Here is a 14,078-nt window from a genome sequence, read left to right on the forward strand (position 1 = left end):
TTCTACTTTGAACATTATTATTATTATTTTTTAAATAACTGAACACTATAAATTACAGATAAGAAGCATTTCAGAATTACAATCTAACATAAACTCCTTGCTGTCACAATAACATATGCCTTCTGTGATTCGTGCTTACTAGTGTTTCTCCTATGTACGCAGGTACCTTCCGCAAAATATATTAGAAATGCCATTATTGAGATATTAAATTTTGGAAATTCGTTTTTGTTACATTTCAGCTTTGTTGGAATATTGAAAAAAGTGGAACACTTTCTCGTAGCAACTTTTTGCCTTCTATCGAATAGCATAATTAAATTTTATATGTAACGTTTCGTCTCTCCAGGACCATCATCAACCTCATTTTTTTAAAATACAACCCAGGAAATTTTATAACATTTTTTGTGAGCCATCATTACCCCCAATACTGCCTCAGCCAATGTATTTGTTTTTTGTTGTTTTGTTTCTTTATCTATTTTTTTTTTAATTTCTATGTTTATTTAATTATCGTACACCGTACACATTGTAACGTGTGATGGTAATAGTTTAAATAACTAGGTGGATTTCACAGGGTCTAACGACACTTAGAGTGTACAATAATTCAATAAACATAGAAACCTAAATAAAAAATTTGATATATTTGGAACGAATACATTGAAGATGAATTTTTCTAGACAAAACATCTGAATCTAGTTTAGGCTGAGGCAGTACAGTATTGGGGGTCATGAAGGCTTGCAAAAAAAGTAATAAAATTTCCAGAGTCGTATTTAAAAAAATAAAGTTGATGATGGTCCTGGAGAGACGAAACGTTAGATATAAAAATTGATTAGGTATACCATTCAATAGAGGGCAAAAAGTTGCCGTGAGAACGTGTTCTTCTTTCTTCAATATCATCTCAAACAAGGCAGATATGAAACAAAAACGGATTTCCAAAATTTCGTTTTTTTTTTAAATATTTCAAAAACTAATAATGTTAGCCTTAATTTTTTAGAAACATAATGTTGGCCTCCTGATTATGCAACTTTGCCCCCATTTAGGCTACTTTGTATCTCTTACCGTTTCTGAGATGCCTGTAATGGTAAGCGTATTTGTAACAGCCTGTATATAATAGATATTATAATAATATATATCACCGGATGTAGGCATCCCAGTTAACGTGTTTAATTTTTATAAAGGAAGTTTTACATTTTTATTTCATTGGAAATCTTCAACATACTATTAAAATGGAGGAATAATCACATCTAGGTATATTGGTTGCTTCAGAATTAGTAATTTTCATTACATTTGTATATCTTATGTTGCTAAGTTGGAAATGCCAACAATGGCCAGTAATATAAAAACAATGCAAATATTTCTGTAAATTGAAGTCGTAAATTTCAACTACACAGCTTCGAAAGCAAAGAGTTGTGGACTGTATTGAATTATGAAGAATAAGTGAAACACTCTTCCTTGGAAATATAAACTAAGGTTTATTGGTGCAGGTACAAATAAATGTTGCCAAATAAAACGTTAACATCCCAACATAGAATTAAATCAAATACAAGGAATTTTTGTTAGCGAGAGCATCACGAGAGCATCAACCTGCCTACATGCCTGCTCTAAGTGCTAAGTTATACTGACGCTCCCCAGCCACTCCCTCCTTGCCCTCTCGCCCCGTGATGCGGCACATGGCAGGACGACCACAAAAAATGACCTTAGCACAAAAATAAATCTGCCAATTTACACAGGGTCGTCCGCCATTCACTGGTCACTTCGAGTTGGGTCTCTCCAACAATTTCTCTATTATATGTCTTCACAATTAATCACAGAAACAAAAATTCATATGTTAAATATTTTAATATTACATAAATCGTATAAAAAAAATTACTCAAAAATAATAAACAACCCTTTTGTACATCAAAATAATAATAATCTACCCATTAAAAAATTGATTGTGAATACTATTTGAAGAATTATCCATCAAAATATGTTGATATTTAATTTAATGTTTGTAATTTAATTACTGTAGATGATGTCTACACCACTATACCGGATCCGAACAACCCTATTTATAATAGCGAAAGTGAAACATATGCTCGAATACCTTCTTTGCCGATAACAATCGAAGCAGAGGTCAATGCGCCACCCTCAACGTCACAAGAGGAGGAAGACGAAGTAGGCGATGAACTTTATTATGAGCCTGCGCCTCACCCTCCACCTCCCAGTGTTGACAGTTTAAAACATGTAACTGGACACGGTAGTCAGACTCACTCACATTCCAGACAAGGTACAATAAATGTTTATTATACACCCTTCATAAATGATTACAAGCCACGTGACCACCCAGGTTAGGCAACTTAACATTGTATGACTGGTACCTAAATATTACCATCAATATTAATGATTTTTTCACAATGAACCGTTATGTCTGTGCTCTAGATAATTCGATCACTGATTGGTTGAATAAAACTTAATGAAAAACTACATCAATCACAGCTAGTGCAACAGAATGTTGTATTTTAATGTAATCTTGATCTTATTGTTTTAATTTTTCCGAAATTTAATTGCCAACGTGAAGGAAATAAAATTACTGTTCAAAATAGAATTTTTGGTCACGTGCCTTGTAATCATTATAAAGACTGTATCCCAATATTCCAGAGGAACTACCGCAGATTCTTGAGATCAAAATAAGACTATGCAACTAAACTTACCTCTATCCAAAATGGCTTCATTCAGTCATTAGAGAATATTTGAAAAATGAAAAAAGTTTACTTTTTTCAAATGATTCTAAAAACATTCGGATAGCTTTTTTGGCATAATAACTAATTGTTTTTGTAGAAATGAGAAAAATAAGCAAATTTACCGCTATTTTTTTTGACAGTAGCTTTAGAACTGTAGTTCTTTTTACAAAAATAAAGACTTTTTTAAATTTTTTTCTTTTATACTCTGTATTTCTAAAAGTTTTTGCATAATTATAAAAAAGTGCAAAAGTTTACAATAATTTCATGTCACTATGGACATAAAATGCCGATAGGTAAGATCGCCATCTGAAACCCTCTACTGATAGAAATTGTTTGACGCAGTTTGAAATTTTGGTTTAATAAATTCTGCAGTGGCAGTAGCCACACAAAATCCCAACGTCTTTGCGTCATCACATGTACCGCTGGCAAAAAAATATTAAAGAATCATCACATAATTTATTTATTTATTTTTTATAATAAAGGTGCTTTTAACTAAATAGACCAACAAATCGTATATGTTTATCTATGTGGCATAAATAAAACATAAATTGAGGAGTGATTAACATTTTGATTAATAATTACCGGCCAACAAAAAAAAAAGTTATGTGAACTTTACATGCGGCATATGATTTCCTGGGCTNTAGTGCAACAGAATGTTGTATTTTAATGTAATCTTGATCTTATTGTTTTAATTTTTCCGAAATTTAATTGCCAACGTGAAGGAAATAAAATTACTGTTCAAAATAGAATTTTTGGTCACGTGCCTTGTAATCATTATAAAGACTGTATCCCAATATTCCAGAGGAACTACCACAGATTCTTGAGATCAAAATAAGACTATGCAACTAAACTTACCTCTATCCAAAATGGCTTCATTCAGTCATTAGAGAATATTGGATTAGAAAAAAGAAAAAAGTTTACTTTTTTCAAATGATTCTAAAAACATTCGGATAGATGCTTTTTTGGCATAATAACTAATTGTTTTTGTAGAAATGAGAAAAATAAGCAAATTTACCGCTATTTTTTTTGACAGTAGCTTTAGAACTGTAGTTCTTTTTACAAAAATAAAGACTTTTTTAAATTTTTTTCTTTTATACTCTGTATTTCTAAAAGTTTTTGCATAATTATAAAAAAGTGCAAAAGTTTACAATAATTTCATGTCACTATGGACATAAAATGCCGATAGGTAAGATCGCCATCTGAAACCCTCTACTGATAGAAATTGTTTGACGCAGTTTGAAATTTTGGTTTAATAAATTCTGCAGTGGCAGTAGCCACACAAAATCCCAACGTCTTTGCGTCATCACATGTACCGCTGGCAAAAAAATATTAAAGAATCATCACATAATTTATTTATTTATTTTTTATAATAAAGGTGCTTTTAACTAAATAGACCAACAAATCGTATATGTTTATCTATTTGGCATAAATAAAACATAAATTGAGGAGTGATTAACATTTTGATTAATAATTACCGGCCAACAAAAAAAAAAGTTATGTGAACTTTACATGCGGCATCTGGTTTCCCGTGTATTTTTGTCTCCTGAGCACGAATCCATAGTCTGTTTTGCTCCATCACCCTTTAGTTTTCCGTAAATCGCTGAACATCTTCAGAAATCTTCAGAAAAATGGAGAAATTGACACATGTTTTTCGACGTAATTTTACCTCTTGGATGGAGCAAATCTGACATTGGATTTGGATTCAGAAGGTAACAGTATGTCTGAAAACATATACCGCATGTCATTATCTCGGCACTTCTCAGATTTCGCCCTTTTTCTGAAGATCTTCAGCGAACACTAGACGGTTATTTTGACATCGGAATCGTATTCAGGATAGAAAATTTCGTCGAAATGTCAAGATCTCGTCATTTCCTAAATGTCTCCATTTTACTGAAGATTTTTAGCTATTTTCTGAAGGTATTCAACGATTTACAGGAAACTGAAGGGTGATTGAGCAAAACAGACTATGGATTTGTGCTCAGGAGATAAAAATACACAGGAAATCATATGCTGCATGTAAAGTTCACATACCTTTTTTTTTTTTTGTTGGCCGTTGTAATTATATTCTAATTTTAGAATTTTTGTTAAGACATTCAGTACAAATAAAAAATATATTAGGACAGATAGCGTGTAAGGTATTATTTTTTAGTTCTCAGTCTAGCTTCTTTATTTCCTGAATGATGAACGAGAACATGGAAGTTGTGCCCTCTGCGGTGAAGTCTGATCATCGATCAATTGTACACGGTGTGCCAACATTCTGATGGTTGATCAATGATCAGACTTCAGCGCAGAACTTCAGCCTGTGCGGGGATGTCCTCTCGACGTTGTGCATGCTGTTTTGTTAAATTATCTTTAATTACAATGATGAATTAAAAAAAATATATAAAATCTTTTAAGTGAAAAAGAAGTTATGGCAAAAAGTTTATGGGTTAATATTAATTATTTGAAAAAGTATATATAGTATTTTAATGTACCAGGCTGCATAATTTTTTTAATTCGTCATAAAAAAAATTTTTCAAACAAAAGTTATCAGGTTGGAAGGGGTCAAATTATGGTGACCTTGAAGTCAATTATCAAGGTCATGTCAAGGTCAACCTTAATTTTTTTAATGGAAACCCATATTTCTTATTGCAGATTCGTATTCTGCGGAAAAAAATACGTAACTTTTGTATGAAAAATTTTTTTGAATATGCTTCTTTCTCTCGCCATAGTGCACTATACTTTTACTATTCCATTTTAATTCTCAGGCTAATATCTGAAGAAATAAGCAGGATGGTGAAAAATGTTTCCAACAATAGTTATCAGATTGCGGGGGGTCAAATTACCGTGACCTTGAAATTAACTAGTCAATTATCAAGGTCATTTCAAGGTCAATCTAGATTTTTTAAATGCAGACCCATATTTTTTATTGCAGATTCGTATTCTGCGGGAAAAAATATGTAACTTTTGCATGACAATTGTAATAAAAATATGGGTTTCCATTTAAAAAATCAAGGTTGACCTTAAAATGACCTTGATAATTGACTTCAAGGTCATCATAATTTGACCCCCTCGAAACCTGATAACTTTTGTTCAAAATATTTTTTTATAAAACTGGAATTAAATAATTATGCGGCCTGGTACATTAAAATGGAACTCTGTGTATATAGTTATTCCTGTCAAAAAGGAAGCAGGTTCGGAGTCTACACCTTGTTACTGACGTCTGCACTGACATGACGATTACACCATACACCACAGTTCAATCATTTGTTTTGACTTCAAGACTGTAGGTACAGAGCCTTCATAAATGTTTACAAGGCACATGACCCCAGCTTAGGCAACCCAACATTGCATGACTGGTACTGGTAATGAAAAATCCTTAAATCTTGTCTCCAATGTCTCCAATATTAATAATTCATTTGCAATGAGCAGTAACAAACCGTTACGCCTACGCTCGAGATAATGTGATCCCCGATTGGTTGAATAGAATCTCGTGAAAAATTCCACCAATCACAGTCGGTGAAACAGAATGTTGTGTTTTAATGTAATCTTGATCTTACTATTTTAATAACTATTAATTTTAACGAAATTTAATTGCCACCATAAAGGAAATAAAATTACTGTTTCAAACAAAATTACTGGTCACGTGGCTTGTAATCATTTATGAAGTTCCATGTATGCAGAACATTGGGCACCCTATATTTAGTACATTTTATCATATCTGTTAATTTTTTTTATCTATTTATTTACTCATTTTTTTATACTACTTGTTTTTAATAATAATTTTTATTATTACAGCATCGTCGTCGAGTTCGATAGCAAACTTAGGATCGCCCAAGCCAGAGAAACGTCAAGCTAACTCTCCATTACCTCCCCCTCCATTAGCGACAAGTTTCGATTTCCACACCGACAAGCTCCAAGTAATCAGGAACTTGGACGACTTATACGCAAAAGTGCACAAAAACAAAAAAGAAGAACTACACAATGAGAAAACTGGTGACATTAGTGATTCTAGTGAAAACAGAAACTCCTTGCCTGTAGTATTGGACGCTAATGTGGTAGAAAAGAGACTAAAGGACCACAACTATGAGACGCTGAAGAAATCGCTTAGAAAATTGAGCGATCCGGGGTACGAGAAAATTAGGAACAGTGACGAACCTGGATACGCCAGTATAAATGGTCCAGAAAGTATTACCAGTTCCGATCCTGGATACGAAGTTTTGAATGACGAACAGTGTTCTGAACTAGATCCGAATTATGAGCAGTTGCGCCATCGAATCTCAAACGCCAGTGATCTTGCGGGTTATTCCAGAATAAAGGAAACCGTTAGTAACGACGGATACTCAGTGGTGAACAAGCAGAGGAAAAATACAGTGCCTTTGACTGTGCTCAGTAGTGACGATACATTAGACGAACCTAATTATGAAAGCATGCCTAGTGAAATCGCTTCTGAGCCAGGCTACGCAGCGGTCAAATCAAACGGTAGTGAATCCGATCCAAATTACGAGTCTGTTAATCAAAACGATCCCAATTATGAGAGTGTTAAGGACTTGGAAGAGCCTCCTTATGAAAGGCTGGATGAGGATTCGAGTAGAACTAATTCTGATCTGTCAGGCTATGAAAAAATAAAGAAGAAAGGTAAGTTTTAAATTTACAAAAATTTTCTTTGTGTATGGAACATATTTTTTTTGTATAATTTTTTTATAATACGAGGCATATCCACAAAGTAAAGAGTACTGAGACTTTGATGCTCTGTGGTTTTGTTTTCGACACAGTTGGCAACACTGCAATCAAGGCCAAGGTGTTCAAAGCAGAACATGCACTCATTTGCCTCAGTCACTTGAGAACTGTTGTAGTGGCATGTTGAAATGAGTGTCGCTATTCCCAATCTTTGCAAAAAGCGTAATTCGGTTTTTTCTTGCAAAGGGAAAGGCACTGTTCCAGATTTTTTATAAAATCAAAATTAGTTATGGGGATGGTGTGATGAATCATCCAAACGTGCATGTGATGTTGTGATTATAAACCTGGCAGAACAATTGTTCATGATGAACAAAGGAGTGGGTGTCCCTCCATCGTCACTGATGAAATGCTGAATAAGATCGAAGAAATGCTTTGTGGTGACTGTCAATTGACTTTGTATGAGGTGAATGCAGTGTTTCCACAAATGTCCAGATCTCTTCTGCATGAAACAGTTACTGAAACACTTGGTTGTTGAAAATTGTGTGCGAGATGGGTACCAAAACAGCTCACCAATAAACACAAAGCCAACAGAGTCGCATCTTCACAGGAATTTATCAAGTACTTTGAACTGGAAGGTGAGCAATTCCTTGATTGTATCTTGACTGGCGACAAAACAATCATTTCAGTGGCAACATCCATCTTCACCATCAGTGAAAAAATTGAAAACCGTTGTTTCTGCCCGAAAAATCATGGCAACTGTGTTTTAGTACCATAAAGGGATACTTCTCATTGACTTTTTGCCTCACGGGGAAACAATGCTGCGGGGTACTGTGAAACCCTTAAAACACTAAGGGGGCCTTACATAACAAAAGAAGGGGATTGTTAACGAAGGGAGTGTGCTTGTTGCATGACAATGCAGACCCCCACAAAGCCAATGCCACATAGCAATTCTTGGATTCATTCGGTTGGAACATCATCAACCACTCAGCTCAGAGCACCGACCTCTGACACCTTTTGATTTTTATCTTTTCTCTTCTCTGAAGATGTTCGTGGGTAGAAAAAGGTTTTCTACTGATGATGATATCTACAGTGCCGTGAAACAATGGGTCCGAGAGGTGGCGGGAGATTTTTTTAATGAAGGTATCAGAAAGCTCATCCCTCGGCTCACAGAGTGAATGCATTGAGGTTGATGACTACGTCGAAAAATAATGTTTGATGTACTTTTCAGAATATGTAAATTTTCATAAAGACCGGGTGGTTCACAGTGAGTGTCCTATTAGACTAAATCAGGACTTACTTTGATTTAGAGATGGGAAAATTCCCAAACTATGAAAATTCCTGGGAAGTTTCCATTGAAAATTCCGGAAATTTTCCGAAAATTTCAAAAAATTTTTTTTGGATTTGGTATTGTGTTCTACATACCATCAGCTTCCCAAAGAGACCAAATACTTATATACATTTTTATTTATATTGGTATAAATATTGGAAAAATATAAATTATGTATTAATCATCCGTTAGAAAAAATTACATGCTGAGGGTTACAGTGCGTAAACACTACACAGTATACAATATTTATCTTTATTTTTTAACAAAGAAATAGTAAATACATTAAATAATTATACTAGTTTTAAAATGTAATTGTAATTTGGTTCAACTATCAAAATTCATATTAAATTTGAAAAGGGAGAGGCAATTTATGAGTCTTGTATTGCTTTCTATTATGTAGATTGTAGACTTAACAAAGATTAAAATAAGTAAGTGTAAGTGTTTTCTAACTTATTTGGATAATATGGTCTTCTGGTATTCCGAATTAACCGAAAATCCGAAATCAACCAACGATTTTTTGTGTATGTTCATAGAAGTTAGAAGTAAAATTGGCTCCAAGTTTACAAATTGTTAGAAATATTCCCGGAAAATTTCCGACGTAAATTTTTTCAGAAACTTTCCAGGGAAAATTTCTCAAGCTTCGATTATTTCTTCCCGTTTTGGAAACTTTCCGGGACGGAAAATTTCCCATTGCCCATCTCTACTTTGATCTTTGATTTAATTTTAAAAATTGGCACACCAAGGTTTTTAGGTGTGCTCTTTTCAAATATAATAATTTTGTTCCTGTAACACTTCCGGTTATACCGGAAGTTTGACAAATTGAAAAAATTGAAGAAAAAATTTGACAGGTGCAAGGCTTTGCGGAGATGCTAGTAACTCTTTTCAGGAGCGTGATATCAAGTGGATTTTTGGTACTTGTAGAGGGCATAGGTAACACTAAATCGTGGTATGCCAAGAAATAAAAGCATTTAATACTAGGTGTTTCATTTTTGCTGTTACATTTTGATAACTTCAAACAACTATAACTTTGTTAACTTAAATGGTACACCCTGTATATTTTACTCTGTCGTGTGCAGATTGAAATTTCCTTTCAAGTCATATAAGCATTGTTAGGGTAGTTGTTACTAGTTTTAGAGATATCTGCAATTTTCTATTTTTTGGACAGTTTAGACAAGTTCAGTATTAACATCTATGTGTTTTGTTCTTTTCTAATTGTATGAGATAAAAAGACAAAGATATATATCTAGATATCAATACTGAACTTGCCTTTTTTCTCGTACATATCAGACCTGTTGTCAAATTGGCCATGATCAGAGATATTCCAAAAACAATTGAAATAACTTGACATTTGTCAAATTATTGTTATGTCTGAATAGTTTTTGCCGAAAATTTAAATAAAAATAACAAACAAATTAAAATAATCCTTATTAGTATAATTTAAACGATCCCCAACGTTTTTATTTAAATTTTTGTCAAAAACTATTCAGACAACAATAATTTGACAACTAGAGAAATGTCAAGTTATTTCAATTGTTTTTGGAGTATCTCCGATCATGGCCAATGTGACAACAGGTCTGATACGAGAAAAATGTCCAAAAAACAGAAAATTGCAAATATATATATATATATAAGTAGTAACGATAACCCTAATTTCAATATGAATTCGACAAAATAAAAAAATACGGGGTGTCCCATTTAAGTTAACAAAGTTATAGCTGTTAGAAGTTATCAAAATGTAACAGCAAAAATGAAACACCTAGTATTAAATGTTTTAATTTGGTATACATAATTTAGTGTTACCTATGCCCTTTACAGATACCAAAAGTCCACTTGTTGTCACACTCCTGAAAAGAGTTACTAGCATCTCTGCGGACCCTTGCATCTGTCAAATTTTTTCTTTAACAGTTAATACCTCAATTTCTATAACTCCTAGGTATAGGGAATACTTAATAAACTGACCTTCAAATTCCACGTAGAATCCAAAAATGCAACAATATATAGGGTGTCCCATTTAAAATAACAAAGTTAACGTCAACTTTAGGTATAACCGGAAGTGTTACAGGAGCAAAATTATCGAAGTATGTTCTGAAATAATCTAAAAGGACACTCACTGTGAGCCCACTTTTAAAAAATTGAGTAAGCTTGCCTTGTGGATATGCCTCGTATACCAAAATCAAAATTAAAACAAAAGAACTCAAAATAAAAGGATTAGCGATCTGAAGCCAGTGCTTTCTAGTTCAAATCTCTCTGTTCACTACTATTATTTTATTCTCAATATCCCGCTAACATTAAACTCACAATCGGCCACTTGCAAGCCAATCTCTTAAGCGACAGTCACAACATTAACAAGTATAATAAATAAAATTTATAAAATATCCGTTCAACACCAGCAGCTCTGACATATATACAGGGTGTATCTAAATAACACCGAAAAAATGTAAGGGGCAATTCCCTGATGAAAAGTTACGCCTCTAAAACATATCTACATATTTTTGCATAAGGTGATGTTTTGACAAAGTAATTCATTACTATGCCTAGGAGCGAATAGTTTTAGCTTTTACTGTATTTTTTTTATCAGCTTTTCTCAAAAATGATTAAATGTGGGTCCCCTGATGAACACTTGTTTATTTGATCTATATTAAACGTACTATACATAATTGTTCTGTGTATAATTAGGTAATTACCTACAATTTTTTAAATGTTATTTATGTAGGATGCGAAACAACAACTGACACTTCAGAGAGTTCCAACAGTGCTGGAAAGTCACTTTCAGACAAATCTGATCCCCCTTATGAGCTCTTAAATAACGATACGGATTCAGAGATACCTGGATACGAAAAAATTATAAACAAGAGTGCCCCAAACGAACACTCTTCTGGAAGCTCTGGACATTTCTTAGGACCAACAAACTCGTCTAATCTTTTAGATGAAGACGGTATTTTTCAAGTTTAATCAGTATTTGTGCCTATAATTTTTGGTGCTAAATTAAAATTTTTCAATTTATATATTCACACTTATATTAGTGATAACAACGAAATTGAATTTTCTATGAAATTGTGATTACTTAATATTATTCAAAACATTTATTTTTTATAGAACGTCACCAACTTATTAATTTTAAATCAAAATGTCACTAGTGTAAAGCTTTATTATCCCCTTATTTATTTTTGAAAAACTACCTATTCCAAGTGTATTTCTAGGTCTTCCACTACAGTTATTATTTATTTTGTGCCAAACATTTTTTAATGTTTTATTTAATGTTACTTGTAGACTGCTTTTTAAAGAGTAATATGCATTTATTATTAATATTTGTTGCAATATTACAGAGTAATATATTAAAAGTTTTTTATTTGTAATTTTAACTTTGTATTTATTGTGTACTGTTTTTATTAAAATGTTTTTAATATAACCCATTTTTTATTTACGTTTCCCCTAGAAAACTAGTGTCTACAAATTTTGAAAATAAATTTTCCTTGCTTCTGACTTTTCTCTGGCTTATCTACACGATTGCCTAATCATTTTCTATATATAGGGTGTTTCATTAATAATTGTCTAACAGGTCCAAAATGTGAAAATTGAATCTAAAACACTTATACTTCGATATAATGTGCTTCCTCACACAGGGTGTTTCATTGATGAAACTTTTCAAAAAATTATTCATTCGTAAATAAATTCAAAACTCTTCAAATGCTGTCAAATAATATTCTTCGTTATCAAAAATCTGGGAATGCAAAAGATATCTAATTTTACAGACAAGATTCGTAACTGATATTGCAGGAGCAATTCACCCATGTTTCAAATACCTACAACGGTCTTTCAAGAGGAGCCCCCGTGCTGCAGTTCCCACCAACATGAATAAATCCAACCCACAAGGTGCAGCTTCCACCAAAAAAATAGAAATTCACACGACATAATGCAGTTCCTGCTAAATAAAGACCACTAGCAAACTTAGTTTTCAACAATGTCTCATTCACACGTTGAGAACGCATCACACAAGACACCGTTCGCGTGAAGTAGTATCTAATCATAGACGAACTACAACCGATGACCTACTGTACCTCTTCGAAGACGCAGAGCTCGAAAACGTGATTCACCAATCTTTCTAAAATTTCCTGCCTGCCTAGGATCCACAGACGTCGCGATTGCCGCCGAAATTGCCTCAGACGTATAGTTGTTACGATGTCAATTGGAATCTGTAAATCTTAAAGCACAGGACCGTATGCACTTCTCCTGAAGTTTCTTTCTATGCTTTCACCATGATGTGTCTCGTAATTTATACTCGAATAGCAATTCGGCGAGTCCGGTATTGGTAAACTAGTCTGCCTGATGTAGAATTGACGGCAACGTGCTGGTCATCAAAACAAACCTGTATTGGTCCACTAGGTCATAAACCATTTTTTTGTATAGTACACAGGTTCATTTAGCTTTGCCAGTGCAGTGCAGAAAGGTTGAAAGTATCAAACCAAACTCAGAATTTAAAAACAAACATATACACGTAAAAAGTCGTATGGTAATTATATGGTAATATAGCTCGGAATATAGTATATCTAGATGAGACAGGGCAAAATTTTTCTGGACATCTATGGATTCCGTAGAATTTATGAGTTAAATCTTTTTATGCTGCTCCAATTGAGATCGTAACAACTATACCTACAACGATGCTGCCACCCGTGCGACCGAGTACTCCACCCGTCCGACCGCGCAAAGATCGGCAAATTTCACCTACCTTTCAAAAATTCTCCTGCCGAATAACCCCTGATTACCGCCAACTTAACACAAATCCTAATTTAAATAAAATGTAAAAATAGAATCTTTCTATCATGGCTCTTTCTGTGTTAATCTTTGTCAAAAGCTGTGGCAGCTCTTGACTTCCATACTAAGGAGGGCAGAAAAATACATACAATACTACAAAGTATTGAAAAAAAAATCAAATATAATTGGGTAGTTTTATTTTAAGTAGGTACTGTTAAAATGTAGGGAAAATGTGCTCAACAGTATTTTTTATAGTGATAGTCCATTCTTCTGCTTTTCTCTGAAATAAACTCTTCGATTAATTATTCATTAAGGTTAGGTATTGCAAGTAGGTACTGTTAGTATGTCTTTACAATCTAATTTAAACTTTTACAATTTTTTAAAAAAACAACATGTAGATAACAAAATTTTACACCATGCGTAAATAAATTTCAATTAATAAGAAAAAAAGAAAGCAGTGATAGTTATTATTTGGTTACAGGCAGACTAAACAGAGCTGAAATTGCACATAGTAAATATGTACTCCCACTGTCTCTCACTGCTGTGCGACGATAACCATGACCACCGCTGTAAACACTACAGATTTAGGGGCGAGTTACGGGGAATCCATGCATTCAGTATTT

General features: G+C 33.4%; 1 protein-coding gene across 3 annotated transcripts in view; it reads left to right on the top strand.

Annotated features, from left to right (window-relative positions):
• The window catches only part of LOC108905665 (dentin sialophosphoprotein), a 30,607-nt gene extending 18,570 nt beyond the window's left edge, over positions 1–12,037 (top strand). For all 3 annotated transcript variants that reach the window (XM_023456484.1, XM_023456485.1, XM_023456488.1), the window contains 3 exons: positions 2,006–2,263; positions 6,495–7,334; positions 11,417–12,037. In XM_023456484.1, coding sequence (XP_023312252.1) covers positions 2,006–2,263; positions 6,495–7,334; positions 11,417–11,655 — 1,337 coding nt within the window. In that variant the 3' untranslated portion in view covers positions 11,656–12,037. The remainder of the gene's footprint in view (positions 1–2,005; positions 2,264–6,494; positions 7,335–11,416) is intronic.
• The last annotated feature ends 2,041 nt before the right edge of the window (positions 12,038–14,078 follow it).

Source organism: Anoplophora glabripennis, unplaced genomic scaffold (genome assembly GCF_000390285.2).
Source record: "Anoplophora glabripennis isolate ALB-LARVAE unplaced genomic scaffold, Agla_2.0 scaffold156, whole genome shotgun sequence".
Lineage (NCBI taxonomy): Eukaryota > Metazoa > Arthropoda > Insecta > Coleoptera > Cerambycidae > Anoplophora > Anoplophora glabripennis.